The 17319-nt window shown below is 48.8% G+C and overlaps 4 protein-coding genes across 4 annotated transcripts; 1 reads left to right on the top strand and 3 right to left on the bottom strand.

The window, feature by feature from the left end:
* Positions 1–340: 340 nt before the first annotated feature.
* On the bottom strand, positions 341–1452 carry EDB91DRAFT_1237944 (uncharacterized protein; the record flags this gene model as incomplete). The annotated part of the gene is made up of 4 exons (XM_041321647.1): positions 341–649; positions 700–872; positions 924–1245; positions 1300–1452. The coding sequence occupies 4 exons, from the start codon at positions 1450–1452 to the stop codon at positions 341–343; spliced, it is 957 nt and encodes a 318-aa protein (XP_041175906.1).
* A 775-nt stretch (positions 1453–2227) lies between these two features.
* EDB91DRAFT_1337298 (uncharacterized protein) lies at positions 2228–4236 on the top strand (the record flags this gene model as incomplete). Its single annotated transcript, XM_041325574.1, has 7 exons — positions 2228–2313; positions 2371–2499; positions 2565–2757; positions 2813–2947; positions 3017–3502; positions 3525–3572; positions 3635–4236. 7 exons carry the CDS (start codon positions 2228–2230, stop codon positions 3998–4000), a joined length of 1443 nt encoding a protein of 480 aa, XP_041175905.1. The 3' UTR covers positions 4001–4236.
* Positions 4237–7030: 2794 nt separating this feature from the next.
* On the bottom strand, positions 7031–10276 carry EDB91DRAFT_1141082 (glycoside hydrolase family 79 protein). Its single transcript, XM_041318989.1, has 13 exons — positions 9496–10276; positions 9421–9433; positions 9207–9372; positions 9065–9152; positions 8911–9017; positions 8847–8863; positions 8652–8797; positions 8536–8599; positions 8175–8490; positions 8108–8117; positions 7767–8049; positions 7654–7708; positions 7031–7598 (listed from the first exon to the last, which is right to left on the bottom strand). Exons 1-13 carry the CDS (start codon positions 9797–9799, stop codon positions 7197–7199), a joined length of 1971 nt encoding a protein of 656 aa, XP_041175904.1. The 5' UTR covers positions 9800–10276; the 3' UTR covers positions 7031–7196.
* Positions 10277–10407: 131 nt separating this feature from the next.
* On the bottom strand, positions 10408–10557 carry EDB91DRAFT_1021481 (uncharacterized protein; the record flags this gene model as incomplete). Its single annotated transcript, XM_041312567.1, has 1 exon — positions 10408–10557. A coding segment is annotated over one exon (150 nt), but the record flags the coding sequence as incomplete, so codon positions are not given.
* Between the last annotated feature and the right edge of the window lie 6762 nt (positions 10558–17319).

The raw sequence follows: 17319 nt of genomic DNA, 5'->3' as shown, positions 1-17319 counted from the left end.
TCGCCCTATCTGGGTCTTAATATTTCCTACCATCCCGCTCTTGCTCAACTCATCCAATATTTCCTACCATCCCGCTCTCGCTCAAGCTCGTTCTATCTGGTCTTAATATTTCCTACCATCCTGCTCTTGCTCAACTCATCCAATTTTTCCTACCATCCCGCTCTCGCTCAAGCTCATTCTATCTGGTCTTAATATTTACTACCATCCCACTCTCACTCAAGCTACTTGATACTATCTACCATTATCTCCAAAATCACACTATCTTTGCTATTGATGCACGGCCGAGTTTGCATTCCTTTTCTAATATTCTTTGTCTGTATTTACTACTGAACTACTGAACTCATGCGCACGTGCACGTACGGCCACATGCTGTACATGGATCACTCCCAGCTCGGTCGGGATTGAAGTAGTCCTCTCGCTGGAGCTGGGGTGCATCAGTCCACGAGAGAAGGTACTTGAAGATGGTGCCGGGGTTGTCGAAATTTTCTGCCCAGCCCCCCCACGTACATATCTGACGGAGTGGCCACCGAAGCACCATGGCCAGGTACTGACAACCTCCACAACGGAAAGAATGAGTCCCGTATGGCCGGGGGTCAATGCCAATATCGAGCAGGTTATTGCGGAAGCACTCGAGGAAGGAATCTGCGGTCTGCAATAGCAAATAAGTAGGATTGAGGACCGAGGACCATGATAGCTCACCATCCCATCATGAGGGTTCGCGCTAACACCATCTCGTCCCATTTTTTTGCGGAAAACATAGCCATTCATGTCAAGACCGAGATACCGACAGTGATGCCACCAAGCTGCCCATGCACGAACCGGGCACATCCATGGCTTCTCGGGATTTTCGTACAGGAAGAACGGCACAATACCTGCATTGGGTGAGTCATAAACGAGCACAGCAGTTTTTCTTCTGAACTGACCTCCATATTGATGAGTCTTGCGAAAAGGGAGCATGAGCCTGATTCGACGTCGTCGTGGCTGATAGTACTCGAACCGGACATCACTCCATGTGATGCGAAGAACCTCTTCGAAACGGAGCAGCAAGAGCATGGCAGTGATGAACATCAGCTGCAGCATGAGTCGAACTGTAGAGCCTGCCCAGCTCTGGGGTGCTTCAGCTTTCCGTTTGTTTGATGTCGGACCAAAGTCCTCATTGGCGAAATTGACATTGTACTCATACAGCTCCTTCATGGTCTGTTCGTCCATTGCACGTGCACTCGTGACCACCTCTCCTGCTCGAACCTGAGTAGTGTATGGGAATGTGAGTGTGCACCCTTCCCGAAGACGAGGGCCTACCTTTCGGCGGCCCAAACTTATCATGTACTGTGATACCGTCACCGAGAGTGACGGATTTCCCCGGAAGTGACCAGGCTGCAGGGAATCCTCCAGCCAGGGCTGTGTACCGAGTCTGTGGTCACGTCCGTACTTGTGACTGATTGCTGCCCGCATTTTTTGAGCCGTGGCATAGGTAACACGCGATATGCTAAGTTCCTTTGCCTGTCCGGTGCAGATATCGATGTCATCAGCTCTAGAAAATTGGAATTGACAGTCAGCTCGCATGCCCGTTGTCTGAAAGGCAATCATTCGTTTGCGCACTTGTCCATTATCCACATTGCAATCCACTCGGGAAAATCAGCTGGGAGACCTGGGTAGAGTGCCTCGACATCATCGGGATGCTTCACCTTGTCGATGTCGCAGCAAAATTGTTTGAATTGCTCCCAGAGCCTGTGTGGTGATCTACTAGTCAGAGCTTCGCCTTGTGGAGGCGGCATGAGATGGGGTGTCATACCTTCTGTACTCTGATAGAGTGTTGCTCACAACGACATGCTGGGATGCTGTCTTCAAGTTCTTCGACATACCATCCACGTCCAGCCTGCATTTCTTTGACGGTTCGGCTTGCTCGCGCAGATATGTGCCGCTCGACTCTTGCTGCTTGTGTTCGATGTCGACGGCAGCCATCAAGGACTCGATTTCCTCTTCCTGGTCATCAGCAATGGCCTCATAGGTCACCATTGCTGCAGCGTCTGTGAGATAACATTTTGCACCTCCCAGTGGGGGAATACGTATACGAGGCATCTTGGTTCAATTGTGAATGAGGGCAACATGTTCCAATATTTAAAAAAGCCACTAACCTCCGTGATCGCCGATCGACGACCTTAATTTGAACTGGAAGGCTTGGCGGACGACACCTCATCTTGCACGCACATTTGTTTGCATCATTAGCATGCCTGCTGCTGAGATCATATGCCTGCCTGAGCTGGGAAAGACATTGGGAGCAAACGAGCAGCCGCAGATGGTGGAGTTTGTAATGTTAGTTCATCTGCGTCCCTCACTGCAGTGGTGGCCACTAACTTGTGAATGTTGCAGACAGCAGGACACAACCGTGAAGACACTGAGGGAAAAGTTGAAGGAATATGGCCTGCAGACGAGCGGGAAGAAAGCTGACCTGATTGAGCGCTTGCGTGAGTATGCTGCTGATGACACGAGCTGGAGACTGTGAGTTAGCCGATGAGCTCAGAGTCTCAGCATGCTGGCTCACACCGGCTCGGCATTATTTGCAGGTTGTTCCAACCTGCAAGGAAAGGGACGAGAGGCAGCTACACAGGCAGGCGAACGGCAAAATTGTCCGCACAGCGCATCACATCCCAATTTGGGGAGCACGAGCTGACCCTGGTGCAGCACAAGAGCAAACGGGGCATTGGCCGTGTGGTGCAGAGTCTCACACCAGCCGACATTGACAATAATGATGCCTGGGTGAGTTTCATAGTACTTTTATTGACCACTTACCATTAACGGGCCCATCCACAAGGCGGCTGACGCACTACGAGTGAATGTGCCCCTATCAATTACAGAGCAACCCACCTTGCTCACACCACAACTCTCGGCCCACACCAATCTCCCACCTGCAGGCACTGTGTATCCCACCCACGAGTCAACTACTGAGGTGCGTGTCTGCGTGTTCAATCTGCCGTCAGCCTCTGACTTTCAAGTTGATTGTTTAACTCACTGGCAGGATGGACAGAGCCTGAACCTGCGCTTCAGGCGCTTGGAACGCACCATTGCCAGTCTGGAAGACACCTTCGTCGAGCGAGTGAACGACCTCGAGATGGGGATCGGCAACCGAATTGCTCGCGAGCTTGCTCCCCTCCTCCGCACAAGCTTTGATGCTTTCAGTGCTGGGGTTTCTCAGCAACCACTTCAACCAGCACACCCTCGCCCTCTCGCTGCATCAACGCAGCTGTCTTCCACTGCACAACCATTCAAAATGCCTACCTCCGTCACTGAGATGGCCGCTGTTCCCACGCAATCCATCCCACCCTCCAATCTCGCCGTTCTTCAGCTGGACGATGGAGAGCTGGCGTTCGACAAGACCACGGTCATGCCACCACCAGCTGTGCGCTTTTCGACGGACATCAGCAGCTCTGTTCAGAGAGTGGCACCATTCGACGTACCTGGTGGTGAATGGGCATGGAATCCCCGTCAAGTTTTGGGGGGATGTGTACAAAAAGTGCACCGGACAGAACAGCAAGGCATGGGCACTGCGGAAAGTGCAGTGGGGGCAGTGGAAGGTGAGTTCCTGCAGCTCCGACTCGGAAATGACTGACACACCTCTTTTTTTTTCAAACCACAGTTCATTGTCGAGGAGCGTTCGCGTTTCGCATCGGACGATGCATTCTGGATCGCCTGGACGGACACCAATGGCCAGCGTGTCGGATACACGAAGCTCTGCGACACTCTGCAGCGTCAGCGTGTGGCTCGTGACACGCGAGACGCTGCCGCTGCATGCTCGTTCTTCGATGGCAACCTCGACCACCCTGATGCGCAAGGAGTATTCAGGTATGCGAAGTCTGGTGTTTCGAAGCTGATGAGCAAGGATGTCGATGTCGCCCGCAAGTGGAGGGAGTTGCTTGCCGTCAACGTTGCACTCGCCCAGCGCTGGGAGGGTTCACGAGATCCGAGTTTGCCACAGCTGCAGCCATCATCACTGCCAGCATGACTCTTACTACTGCACTACTACATGCTCTGCCTGTTCATTGTCTCCACCCCACACCAGCCTCTCTCCTTGCAGCATTTTCCATCCCTTCTCCTTTCCTTTCTCTATTGACGGCTCCATGCCGTCTTGCTAAACTACCAGTAGAGTACCTTGCAAGTATGTTGCACCTTTTAATTGCACTTTCATTGCTTAACTGCCTAACTGCTTGACTGCTCGAGCTGCTTCTTGCCCTACTGCCTACTCCGCCACGTCGAGTCCCTTCCCGTCTCTCCCGCCACGTCCTCTTACGCCGAACCCGCGCCTCCTTCGTCCCCTTCCCTTCAACATGCACGCGCGGCTGGGTGCCAGGGGTCCTGGCACCGCCACCGCTCGATCAGGAAGTTGGGACCGCAAACCAGACCGCAAATCTCCCATGACCGACGGTGAGTTTCTCGCAGGAAGAGGCTCCTCACCATTAGCCAGAAGGCTTACCTTGAGAAGATTCTCGAGAACGCCGGCATGACACTGTGCAATCCCGTCAGTACACCTATGACACCTGGAGTAACCTTGCAGAAGGCTACACGTCCCCCAACGAGTGAAGAAGCGGACGCCATTGCGTCGATCCCATATCGCCGAACTATCGGTGAACTCAACTATGCTATGCGAACCACTCGCCCCGACATCGCTTACCCAGTTTCATGCCTCTCCCGATACATGGAGAACCCCAGTATCGACCATCATCGTCAACTCAAACATCTTCTCCGGTACATTCGTGGAACTACGGATTTAGTACTCATCTTCGGCTCGTCGAACGAGGGACTCGTTGGACACTCGGATTCGGACTATGCTGCAGATCGAGACGATAGCAAGTCCACCAGCGCTTATGTCTATCAACTGTTCGGAGGGCCCATTAGTTGGAAGTCTCAGAAGCAATCTGTGGTCGCTACCTCGACCACGGAGGCCGAATATATAAGTCTATCGAACGCTTCACGCGAAGCATTATATCTAATCCAGCTTCTACACGACTTCCGCCTTGACCCCGAACTCTACGATCCCGCACTCCTATATGGAGACAACCAGTCCAGTATTGCGCTCTCGAAGAATCCAAGATTCCACGAAAGAGCCAAACATATTCGCGTCCACTACCATCTCATCCGCAACCTCGTCGACACGAACAAGATCGAACTCCAGTACAAATCCACCTCGGAGATGATTGCTGATAGTCTAACGAAGGCATTACCTCGCCCAGCTGGGATCCAGCATCGGGAAAACATGGGACTACGTCGTCAAGACCTGCCAGGCGCTCTGACGAGTGGGAGTGTTGAGAGGTGATCCGTCAGAGCACCGAGCCGGTTCCAGATAAATATATCTAACTGTTCCAGTTCTATGTACCTTAGCTGCCAGTGTCACTGGACGTCATCCACCCTAGTTACTGACCATTTTCTCTTTTCTATTTAAGGATGGCTAGACGCTATACTCGCACCTCAGTCTTTCTACCATTGACTGAGGTGCGCATACCATTCATATTATACTATACATGATACTTACTAGCGGTCCTACAGACTCACGCTACCTTAGGTTAGTTTACACGAATAGAGTCTTTCTACCATTGACTGAGACTCACGCTACCTTAGTTCTCGCTCTTTAACAGATCTTAGGTGGCATTCTGCTGGCATCGCAGATATCGAAAGCGGATTTCAGGTGGGTAGGTTTTTCCTACATCGCCACGAAGAGCAATATTCAGTACATAAAAGTAAGTCGTCTTCCTACTGTCCCGTTGAGATTTAATTGATCCCATTCACAAACAATGCGTTTATCCTTTGTCCTCATCGGTATTGCTGCTTTGACAGCGTCAATTTCTGCAGCACCAGTACCTGCCAGTGACGCTGCCAGTGACCAATGTCCTTTGTTTTGCGATTATACTGAACAGTGTTGCCTAGGGCAGTCATGCGAATGGTTTGTGAGTATGAGTAGTTTGGGTGCTGGATTTAACCACATGACTCACCGGCGTGGTAGTTCGTCTATACTGTATGCAGCAGTGCATAAGTGGATGGCATATCGCAACAGTGAACTACAGTGAGTCGTGCTTCGTATTCCGAAGGTCCCTGTGTCTCGCCCAATTTTCTGATGGTCTGTAGAATTTGCCAAATTGCCCCTCGTCTTGCAGTCGCACTCGCCTCATGGCATATCTACATTGATATACTTGCAATCCATAGTTGTTCTTACTACCACTAGCCCATTCTCCTCGTGTGCACTCGCCTTCGTTCATAAAGAAGACGAGAGAATATATCCACGTCCTTGACTTCTACCATCCCCTGAAAGCTTAGTACGTCATACTTCGTGCCCGACGTAAATGGAGTCCAACCTGACGCTCGAGACCATTGTCTAGGTCTATTTTCAATCCTACCCAGGCATGGGCACTCGCGGATACTATGTGTATTGCTATCGGAGTATGTATTTCGTTTACTACCGCCATCATGATTCTTATCCGGAGGGTCTTGGCATAGAGATGTTTTGGTCCATGCAGTCGCCCTACGCCATCATAAGTCAGAAACAGAGGTTGCAAGCGTTATTGGACGAGTCGGACTCCACAGTACTCCGCCATCCCCACGTTTGTGGTCATCGCCTGACCGCTGTTTCTAAAGAAATTCCAGAGTGTCTGCTACAAGATCACCGCATTCTGCATTCTGCATTCTGCACGCTGCATCTTTTTTTTGCTGCACGCGCTGGCGTTCCTGCCACTTTGCTTGTCGGGTGGGGGGACAACCCAAAGGAGATCATGAACACTCCGCTTAATGCTAGTAGTTTGAGAGGTTTCTTGATCAGTCCCTCGCTTTGTGTCCCCGCTTCAGGCACCCTCTAGCCTGACTCCGCGGAGGACAATTGGGGAAGGGTCTCGTGGCTTTTAACTTGGGAACCCTATACATGTTGCATCTCTGGGACATTATAGGTTCTCCGGCATGTCGTCGCCCATCGTCAAAATTTTCGACGTTTCGTACGTCACTTGTACAATACTTTTTCCGTAGTCCCCTGTCCAGTTGGTTGAGCTATGCTAGTTTTGCGAGGAAAAGCGAATGTTTTGTCAAGCTAAGAACTACAGGCTCACCAAAACAACAACTAAATATGAAGCAGTGTTGTAACATAAGTACGGTATCAAGAATTTTGCGTAGATGCCAAAGTCTGACGGAGATTCATATGTACTGTATCAACAATTTTGACATCAACAAGATGATGCCCGGAATCGTGTCCATAGCAGCCCTGTACTCAGCACAGCGGCACCAACAACAGAAACGACCGAAAGCGAACCTCTTAAGCCTGCAGCAGTGTTCTCCTTACTCGTACTCCCAAGCTCCCACGTGGAGCCTGACATCCCATTCGAGGTCGCTAGCACACTTGGGTCGACGGTCGCTGTGTTCTTTGTCTTCGTCACCATCGTGGTAGAGAACGTCTGGGTCGAGGGGTTCCCCGACTCTGCATAAGCGTCGGAGGAGAGGAAGACGAGTGCGACGCCAGGGGCGGGGACAGTCACTTGACAAGTATTGGACGACTGGTCACAGTTGATCGTTTGCACACTTTCTGAGCCTTTTAGGCGGCCATCAGACTGGAAGGTTGAGCCAAAGGTCTGACAGGAACACAAGTACATTAAAAATTGAAATTTGTGTTGGTGAACGACGCACCTGACCCGCCCATGTAATGTTGTACTTCTCAGACACGGAAGGGGCCGCTAAATATCTAAGATAGCGAGTAATTTAGCGGGCAGTTTGTGGTTGTATTACCGTGGAACACGTACTTGACATTTATTTGTGCAGGCATGGTAGAGCCGCCGATGGAAATCGTTGTTGTGTAATCGCTCGCACCGGTCGGGTCTGACACGTAATTGAACAACACAAGGCGCATGGGAGCACCATTCTCATAGATCGCGTAGGCCGGGGTATACATGCTGATGCTGTTGGCCTGCAGGTCGACAATTTGGGCGTTCCCAGATGGCCCAAATACTTCGGCAGAAACGATCGTACTGTAAAATACAGCGCCAACCGTCCACTGGTGGTACGCCGACTGGTTCGTGGGAGGCGCTGAGCAGAAAGGTCAGTATGACATTGTCTCAGCAGCTTTCATCTTGAGAGAGCTCACGAGTGAAAGGCTGGTTATGACGCATGGCTTAATAAGGGTTTCAACAAGCTCAGAATAGTTAACTCACGTTGTAGTACGTCTCCTGACCACCAATGTGCAGCATTGAGCCCGAAAAGTTGCTATAAGCCATTTGAAGGCCATAATCGAGTGCCCAAAGAGCCGCGCCGAAAGTGTCACTAATTCCTGGTAAGCCACCGCAGGATGCTGTGTTCGTCTCCATCATAATGAATGGCTTTCCATTAGCCTGCGCAAAGTTGGTGGAGTTGAGATAGGGAGCAACGATATTAATGCTAGAGGTGTGGTTGAGGAAGTTTTGAAACACGTCTTGTGGGTTGACAGGAGAGCCAATGCCATACTCAGCAAAGCAGTTGTTCGTCGGGTAACTTGGAAACATGAGAAACGGCGTGTAAATCGCTGAGAGGTCTCACTGTTCAACTGCTAGCCATCCCAAGCTTGAAGTATAGCTTCCGACGAGTCCGGTGTTCCACACGGCTGACAAGATTGGGTCAGTTTCTGGCAGTGCAGAATAAAACTAGAACTGAACATTCTGGAGTCCAGGTGCCCGAAATAGACGGGGCAACCAAGTTATTTTTAATAGGAATGTTGACGTCATTGTTGACTGCGTTAACTACTATGCCAAACTCGCCGAAGTAGTCGGAGGGTGAGTATGTAGAAGGTCGGTTCGAGTGCCTGATGGAAATGTTGATTTTAGAGGAACGAACAAGACACGATCACGAACGCTGCATAAAGATCGGGCTGTAGTGATGAGAAAACAAGTGATTCAAGATACGGAAAGGAAATACCTCATTTCCAACTTGATACCCAAGCAAATATCCAGGGCCGCCCAGTATGGCTTCACTGACTTCCACGGTCCCAAGTCGAAGGTTACTTGTATCATTGAACGGCATCCCTACGCTGATGTCATTGATGGTGCAGAACATACCAAATAAAGCTTACCAAGGAACCATTTGGTATTCACAAGGGCTGAGATGTTCGCCATGGTGTAGAAAACCTCGGCCGTGTAAACAAGTGTCGGCGTTTCAGTCTGAAGCATTCAGAAATTGAATCATGATGTCACCAAAGGTGATCATGTACGCACCACATCACCCGTAGTGCCTTTTTCTTTGGTTATCATTACGCCTCCAGGAAGACTATCCACGAGGACCGCAGTCTCTTGGGTATTACCTCCAACCCGGATATGCACTTCGCCTGCTCGTTCGCGGAGGAGGGCCATGAGGTTTAGAAAGGGAACCTGTAAATATGTACTGTGACATATGAGTTCATGGACGTGAACTAGCCCCATCTGGACATACGCATTTACACCAACTGTGAACATCGATATGATTAGTAGATATAACTACGGGAATTGTAATAAGACAGGAACCAACAGATTTGATTGATGACAGAGAATTCGATAGAGAATCCCATAAACGATCCTTTCTGCGGTATACTCAGACCCTGCACAGCTGCTGACGAACTGGAAAGCTGGATTCCGAATTGCGTTGTGAGCCCCGTAGGGACAGGTGGGGGTGTTAACACGGTAGGATCATAAGCTGCGGCGCCGGTATAATTTGCAGCAGCAGCAGCGGTAGTTGAATCTCCCAATGGAACTTGGTGGTAAACTGTCACGCTGGCATTGATGAGGGATGATAAGACAATAAGAACAAAGCCCAGAGAATGAAAAGGTCGCATGCAGGTCGTATTGGACAAAATTTACAGAAAAGCAGGATATTCTGTAAAATAGTAGGTGATGAGAACAAGGAGAGACGTGCACGGAGTTGGGGCGGGTGGAGGTGGCAAAACAACGAGGCGAATATCGTCCGTAAGCGCGCATCTTTAGTCACTAGTTGGAATTGAACCGAATTAACCTGCAGCGTCTTTCGCCAATCTGGTTTGACCTCTATCAACACTTTCGTTCGCATCGCGCCAATAAATGAGTATGAATTAGGCGGTACACAGCTACACTTGCAACCATGAGAGTTTGCGACAGTCCAGTGTAGTACGTACTCCGTATTATCAGACAGGCCACTACAGCCAATTTCAGTCCCCAAGTGTGATCCAATCACCATGAGCGCAGACAGCACGGAAGATACATGATTTCATGGCATACATATCGATTCCTGAGTCGAGTCGAATGAAGTACAATAGCTATGTGTACTATGTTTGAAGTTCCTTTCTCGACAGAAACCAAAGAACGACAAACAACCTTTCTCAAAGTACGCTTTTGGTACTATCAAACCAGTCTCCCCGAGTCTTGCAGTAGTGCTGCTATCGGTAATTCATACCTTGTTTTGTAACGATTTCCCATGGGAGCGCTCGCGGACCTTATAACCACCCTCATCGGACTCCTTCGAAAGCTTCGAGTCTCCAGATACCGTGAGGTGGTCTTTCCGAACCTCGACGGTGGGAACGTCTTTAGGTTCGAATGCGGGCAACTCAAATGTTACGGTCGCCGCTTTGTCTCGGCATTCTTGTGCAGGTCCATCCTGAACAAATCAGCCATCCTTCAGCGTAAAGAGTTGAAGGACACGCTTAGGATGCAAAAATGGTCCCCGAGTTGGCATAACCGTCGGTGGTGTTAGAGGGCCAGAGACCAGTATTGAAGGTCTCATCGAATAGCCTGTCGAAATTGGTTAAAGGGTCGTAGAAGGTGCGCATGATCCTCACAATATTTGCCATCGCATCACTCCACACATTCGCAGGCTGAAGACGTCAAGGCGAAGTTGGAGAACGACGTCCTTAGTGTACCCTTTCCTGGGACTTCTCCAGAACAATTGCGCAAAGAATACATCACACTTCATGCGTGAGGTGATCTATAATCTTTATCCAATAGCTTCAGACTTTTTTATCCTTAGCATTTGGCTCTATTTTGTCGGTGTGCCGCATGCTTGAAAAGACGGAGATAATGATCATTGGCTTTGTGTATGCACAACACTATTGTTTACGTTGGTTGAATTCTTTCCAAGTTTCTTAATGTATCGAGCGGAACACATCGCAAAATCAAGATAGCAACTAAACAAATGATTATTATAATTCTGAAGCGTGGCGGTCCTTCAGCCACATTAGTACCTCCTGCTTCCACACCTGCTCCAGTCCCTCAGGCCTCAGGCTTCAACGTTCTCAACCCTAAGCTCACGGACGCTTTAACCGCTTCATCCCGCTGGCGACGCGCTTCTCTCGATGATCTATTATGACACAACGTGCAAGAAACGTGCGCATATTCATATTCAGGGTTCATGAAGATCGAACGCGTTTCATTCAACCACTGAATTTTGACGTGCTGCTGTGGTTGAAAACAGCCGCAAATTCTACCTTTTGTGCATGCCCCTTGAGTAGGGACGTGATATATCAAGATGATCCGCGCCTCCAGGGCCAGCGCTGTCTAATTCATTACCTGCCACTGGCCTCCAGTGGTCGCCACTTGACACCGTGCGTCTTGGTGCACTGATTCATGACGCAATGGGTAGCGTCCACTAGCGCCAGCTGTTTTTGTGACATACCAGTGCGTGCAACAGTAAGCCTGTGCACTTAGTCTCCTCTACTCATGGGTAGACAAAAAAGAAGACAGGCAGCCTCTCCTTCTTCATGATGCTGTGCATTCATGATAGCAGAGAGTCTGTGCAGCGCACTAAACAATGCACGCACTTTGTATCGTTCAATCGCTCTCAAATTTACCGAGTGCCGAGTCTGCCAAGTACGTCATAATATGTACAGCTGATGTCATTTCTTAGGAATTTCGATGCTTCCTTCCCGCGACGTTGCCGGCAGCGTATGTAACGCATAGCAAAAACTTAAGGTGGGATTTCTCCATCGGGCCTTGTGCACTGCACGACTCAACACCGGTTCAACGTTGTCTTAAATTATCCTCGGATAAGCGCTGGTTTCTAGTATCTATATAATCCACATGCGTGATCTGCCTAGGTGACCCTCAGGCTCAGTTCTTTCAACGGCCGTTCCACTCCCTTCTAAACCTTCCTTCATCTTTCTATCCTGATTCCTCATCTCAAGTCAGGCTAACGGTCACATTCAGTCCATTCTCGATTCATTCTACCTCTAGTGCAGGAGTCATGGCTACCTTTGCATACAAAGCACACTTGGCCGCTCGCAGCGTGAGTCTCCTTGCAAATCTATTCTTGTTCATGTTTTGATGTCCAGGGAGACAGAGCAAGCACCACAGCAGTCCTCCGCGAAAGCAAACGCCAGTGGAGGAGCCCGTGTCACCAGCATTCCATCCTCCTGTGTTGGCAAGAGCTCACGCTCACCAGATCATTCACTCTCGCTCCAACACTACTGCGCCACGCGCAGCTGCGCAAAAGCCGCTGCAGGTTGTGAATCTTCCTGCGCCCAACAAGTTTGCTAGCCAAGGTCCCTACCGAGCCCGGATTTTCATTCGGGTGAGTATTTTGAGTTAATAGAAGGGACGAAATTAATCGACACGTTACTTTCAGGGGTTGCGTAGGCGCGGAGCAGTGTAGAGCTCTCGGATATCGTCCATGCGCTTTAGCTGTGCATAAAGCGCATGTGTCAATGAAGCGGGTCTTCAACTTTTCATTTTGAGTCGTGGAATACTCATACGCTTTTGCTGGATCCGATGTTTTCTATTCTTCTTTCTTTCTTCTTTCTGCGGAACAACTCATGTCTGGAAGCGCATTGTAACACCAATGGGGCAGGTCCCTCGATGCTAGGAGCTAGTCTTCACTATTTACCATTCGATTCATGGTATATCGATACGGTGCTGGTCTTCACTATCTACCATTCGAGTCATGGTATACTGGTACGCTTATGTTGTATCTGATGCCTTTCACTTGTTTTGTTTCGGCACCACGCTTTACGATTCGCTACTTAGTTATTTGATGCCGTATTTGATGTATTTACGACCATTTCAACGATTCATTATATACTTAGTTCGTATGCATGTACGACAGTCACCGTGATCAAACAGTTATGGATATCTCACCCACGTACTAAATCGTTAACTGTGATGTCATGATGCCAATGAAATATCGAGAACACGGAATTGTGTGATGACCGCGGCACTCGACTCTATGCGCAGCATCTGGATTATGTTACTTATCGTCCCTTTTGAATTCTAGGTTCTGAGCGTTTAGTTAGAAGTGTTGAAATAACTGATGCGTGGAATTTCTGGAGTAATATGTCAATCTCGGGGCCGGCAAATACTGAAGTCCGTGAAAGAGAATGGGCGCAACGGACCAAAAACGTGCTGTATCTATCTACCTGCGGGGCTCCGCATGTTTCCTGATTCGGGTATTGCGCCCGATGATGCGTATAAACACGGGGCATAGGGGGAAATAGAAAGCGCTAAAGTGACTGTCGCGGACTCCGGGGAGACCGGAGACGGTGTTGCCTGACCACCTCCAGCCCCAAAATATGTCGTCTTCAGGTGGTTTCCTTTAGGGGCACACGTGCCACCGATTCATGAATCATGCCACAAAGAAGCACGGCGACCTTGTCCGGTTACTTTAGGGAATGTTATTTCCTGTTTCTGAAGTTCTGGCACATAGGAGAATATCACGAAGAACTCGGCATCTCTGAAGGATAAGACTCTTTTGGAAGACAGGTCGCTTCCTCGATTGTTGCGGGAGATGGTGACACCCAAGACAGTCGCTTCAGCGTTGCAACCGAGTGTAGCACAGAATTGCGACATACAATGAAACCTTGTCATGAGTACTGAACGGGGGCAATCTCTACTTTTCATTCAGAACACATCGGAATTTCTGAATGTGACTACTTGCTCCATATTATGATACTCACCGTTTATCCTGTATACCGATCATATGCGATGAAGGTATCCCTGAATTCAAACTCTGGATAAGCATGAAACCGAGCTAAGCGGAAGTATTGCCAGCCGCCCAATTCGAAGAGGCAATATTGGTGGCGCCTGGCCCGAGACGCACGCATTGGTATCGTAGCACATAGAAGCAAGCAAGATTAAACACGCAGCGCTACTATGATTACGTCAGACTAGCGATCCTGTAGGTTCACAGCCTCCGCCTTCGTTCGAATGTTCCTTGAGACTCGAGACTATAATCATGCATGCACAGCACTGGTAACTTGCAGGCACAATTGATCGTCATATTTCCGGTCATCAGTAGGCTAAATCCTTTGCTATGCAAAGTACTTCTCTTGATGTATGGCCTAACAGGTGAGCGATGAACTCATTTCTAATCGAGGGCACCAGGCTATATTAGATGACTAGTTCAACCGAGTCGCTCCCAGCTAATATTTGACCAAGATCCCTTTTAGACAGCTGTCTGTTGGCATTGGCATAGCAGGCCAAGTCGTGAAGTCGGCGTTTCATCTCCCTCCGTGCAGAATTCAAAAATGCTATCTCTCACACGCCACGTTTTTTTTCTATCCTGTTATGGCAAACCATGTTATCTACAACAAGGGCATTAAATTCATTTAGACCAAATATTGACAATGGATTCTATCGCCGCGCTTTGGTTCTTTGACATCGTGTTGGTAGAGCGCCAACCGCCATGGTAAGCTGTCATAACCGAGCCAAAAACGATGAAGGGTGTGCTGCAGGTATATATACCCTGCCACCACACAGGTAGCACCAACTCAACCCACGACCGCAAGTTATCAAAAGGCAAACGTGACCTCTGGGACACTTGGCTCTATCCTCCTCAGTCATTCCATTCCATTTGTAACGCATCTCACTATGTCGACCTTCGGAACTAGGGCACGTAAGTGCGCCAGTGCTGTAAGCGGCAATGTATTGCTTGGAAGCGGTCGGTATCTAATGAGCAACGTTACTGTAGAAGAGCTCAGGCACATCCAACCCATCTCACAGTTCTTCCTCACCCTCGCAAAAGCATGATGCTGCTGCTAGCACCGATGCCAAGCATCAAGGACCGCCATCCCAGTCACACATTCCTGTGATGAGCAAACCTAATATGCACTCGTTTGCTCGCGTGAGTCCTTGCAGTAAAGCAGTCGTCTGGTGTCTTACAGGGATATGATAGTATGGGCATTACGACGGTACGCCTCCCGCGAACCAACAACAGGATGAGCGACGGTCAAATTCGCTGCCCTTGCCTGTACCCGGACAGTGCGCTGCAAATGCCCGATTGTATTCTCGAGTAGGTGTCACATGCATCTGAGCAACAACACAGGAGTTAATTGATGTTGCTGCAGAGCGCGACGAAGTGATATTTGGATAGAAGAAGCACTCGAAAGCTTTTCTTGAGCTACTCAACAAAATCGTCCATCATGCTTGTCCTTGGGTATTGAATATGTGGAAGTCTGACTGCATCTGTAACTTGATATCATTAACTTTTGTAACTCTAGTAGTGTGTCTTATCGGTCTCATCATCAGCGGCGATACAATGTATTGGCACTGCGTTTGTAAAATAAAAATTATACAATCCAACATGACTTGCATAACATCACCGTCAATTTCAAACCCAAGAATGAATGTTCGAACCATATATCACTCGGATAAGATAAGCTTCAAGGCCCAGATAGCTGATGCATATGATTGGGCGTCGGCCATCAAATTGTCGGGTATCCGGCGGCTTTCGTTTTGATGTAACTGGCCATGATATAACCAATTGTTGATTGACGTCAGATAGGGAGTCATTGACGACATTCGTCTCAAGCACCGTTCAATAGTGTCGACTCGAGCTTCATGTAGGAAAGGAGCTGAGTATTTGATGCGCGATACGGCCGACAAAGTGGATCACCATGATGGCGATGTGTGAGAGTGAATGGAAGCTGAATTGTGACTTGTGAATAGGAGGACAACGTGGCCACTGGCGGGGCTTTGGGAGAGTGCGACTGGAAGGCGAGGGCAAATTTTGTAGACCACCGGAGAATTGAAAGTACAAAAAAACGTAAACGAAACATATGCAAGACCTTCAGAACACGAAGGGTGAAAGTAAGCATTGACTAAGAGATTCTGAGATACATACATTGATCAGAGTCGAGCGTCGCCCCAAAACCTCGTACAGGGCGCGAGCCAATGGCTCATCATTATACCACCACATATTCGAATACAACTGGATTTAGGTAGTATATAGCATGTACTGTTGACATAGGGCGTTGCCCCAAGACGACAATAAACAATATTTTTTAAAATAAAAATAAAAAGAGTCGGGCGTGTTACCCGTATGTGGGACTAAAATAGCGCCAATAATCATGCATCGGTTTGTTATTCGGGCGTTATTAGAGCCCCTTGTGATTTGTTGGAACCCAGACCTAGTCCGATTGTCAAAAGAAATCGTTGGCCACGAGTTTCTGACATACGCACATCCATATTGATAGTAGTGTGCCACCAACACGACTACACGAAATATCGCCAAAAACCGTGCATCAGGTTTGCTAGCATGACCCGCACGATCTGTCAATGCCCAGATAGCTGATAACCAAGAATTCCACGAGTACGACGTGGAGTTTTGCGCCATCTGTTTAAGCACAAATACAGAATATCGCCAAAAACCATTCGTCAGGGACGTTATTAGGCCCTTGTAATTTGTTGAAGACTATACCTAGTTCGACTGTCAAACGAGAGCATCGATAACGAGATTATGGGATTGATGGTGGCGTGCCCGACACGATTACACAGAATGTCGCTAAAACACATGCCTCGGATCTGCATCCATTGTTGTAATGAACTAAGCGCATGACTAATTGCGACCCTAATGCATAGCTCAGGCAGGGCCTGGCAGGCACGAGGTATCGAGATTCTATGACATTGAAGGTCGTAAGGCGCTACGCTCGACGGTCAGATGTTAGGCCACTGTCGATGATAGAGGGGGCAGTACCCACCAATTGAATTCCTGAAGTAGTACGTAAAGGAGGAAAAAGTCAAGGCACGAGATATCAATAGTATACAACTGGCAAAGAGTAATTCGCACTCGGTCTAAATAGACTCCAGCTTCCTCCCTCACACCCACTCCAAAATACAATAAGTAATGAAAGTGGAGCGCGCTGATCAACGTGGTTCTATGCATATGTATGGGCGGGCGTTTATCCTCGTTGATTAGCGTTTATATAAGGCAAGGAAGAACATCAGAGATATTGTAAAGTCCATTTGGAATATGGATGGGCTGTAGGAATCCGAAGGATGAAATAGAGTTATGAGAGCGTGCGCCGTGCTGAAATGACCAGGTATGTATATAACGGCTATGTATGTTGAGCGTACGGGCGGGTGCCGGGGTGCATCAATATCGTGATCTTGGTACATA

The sequence above is a fragment of the Suillus paluster genome (assembly GCF_016628075.1).
Source record: "Suillus paluster strain FC165 chromosome Unknown EDB91scaffold_36, whole genome shotgun sequence".
Taxonomy (NCBI): Eukaryota; Fungi; Basidiomycota; class Agaricomycetes; order Boletales; family Suillaceae; genus Suillus; species Suillus paluster.
This window is presented reverse-complemented; position numbering and strand designations above follow the sequence as displayed.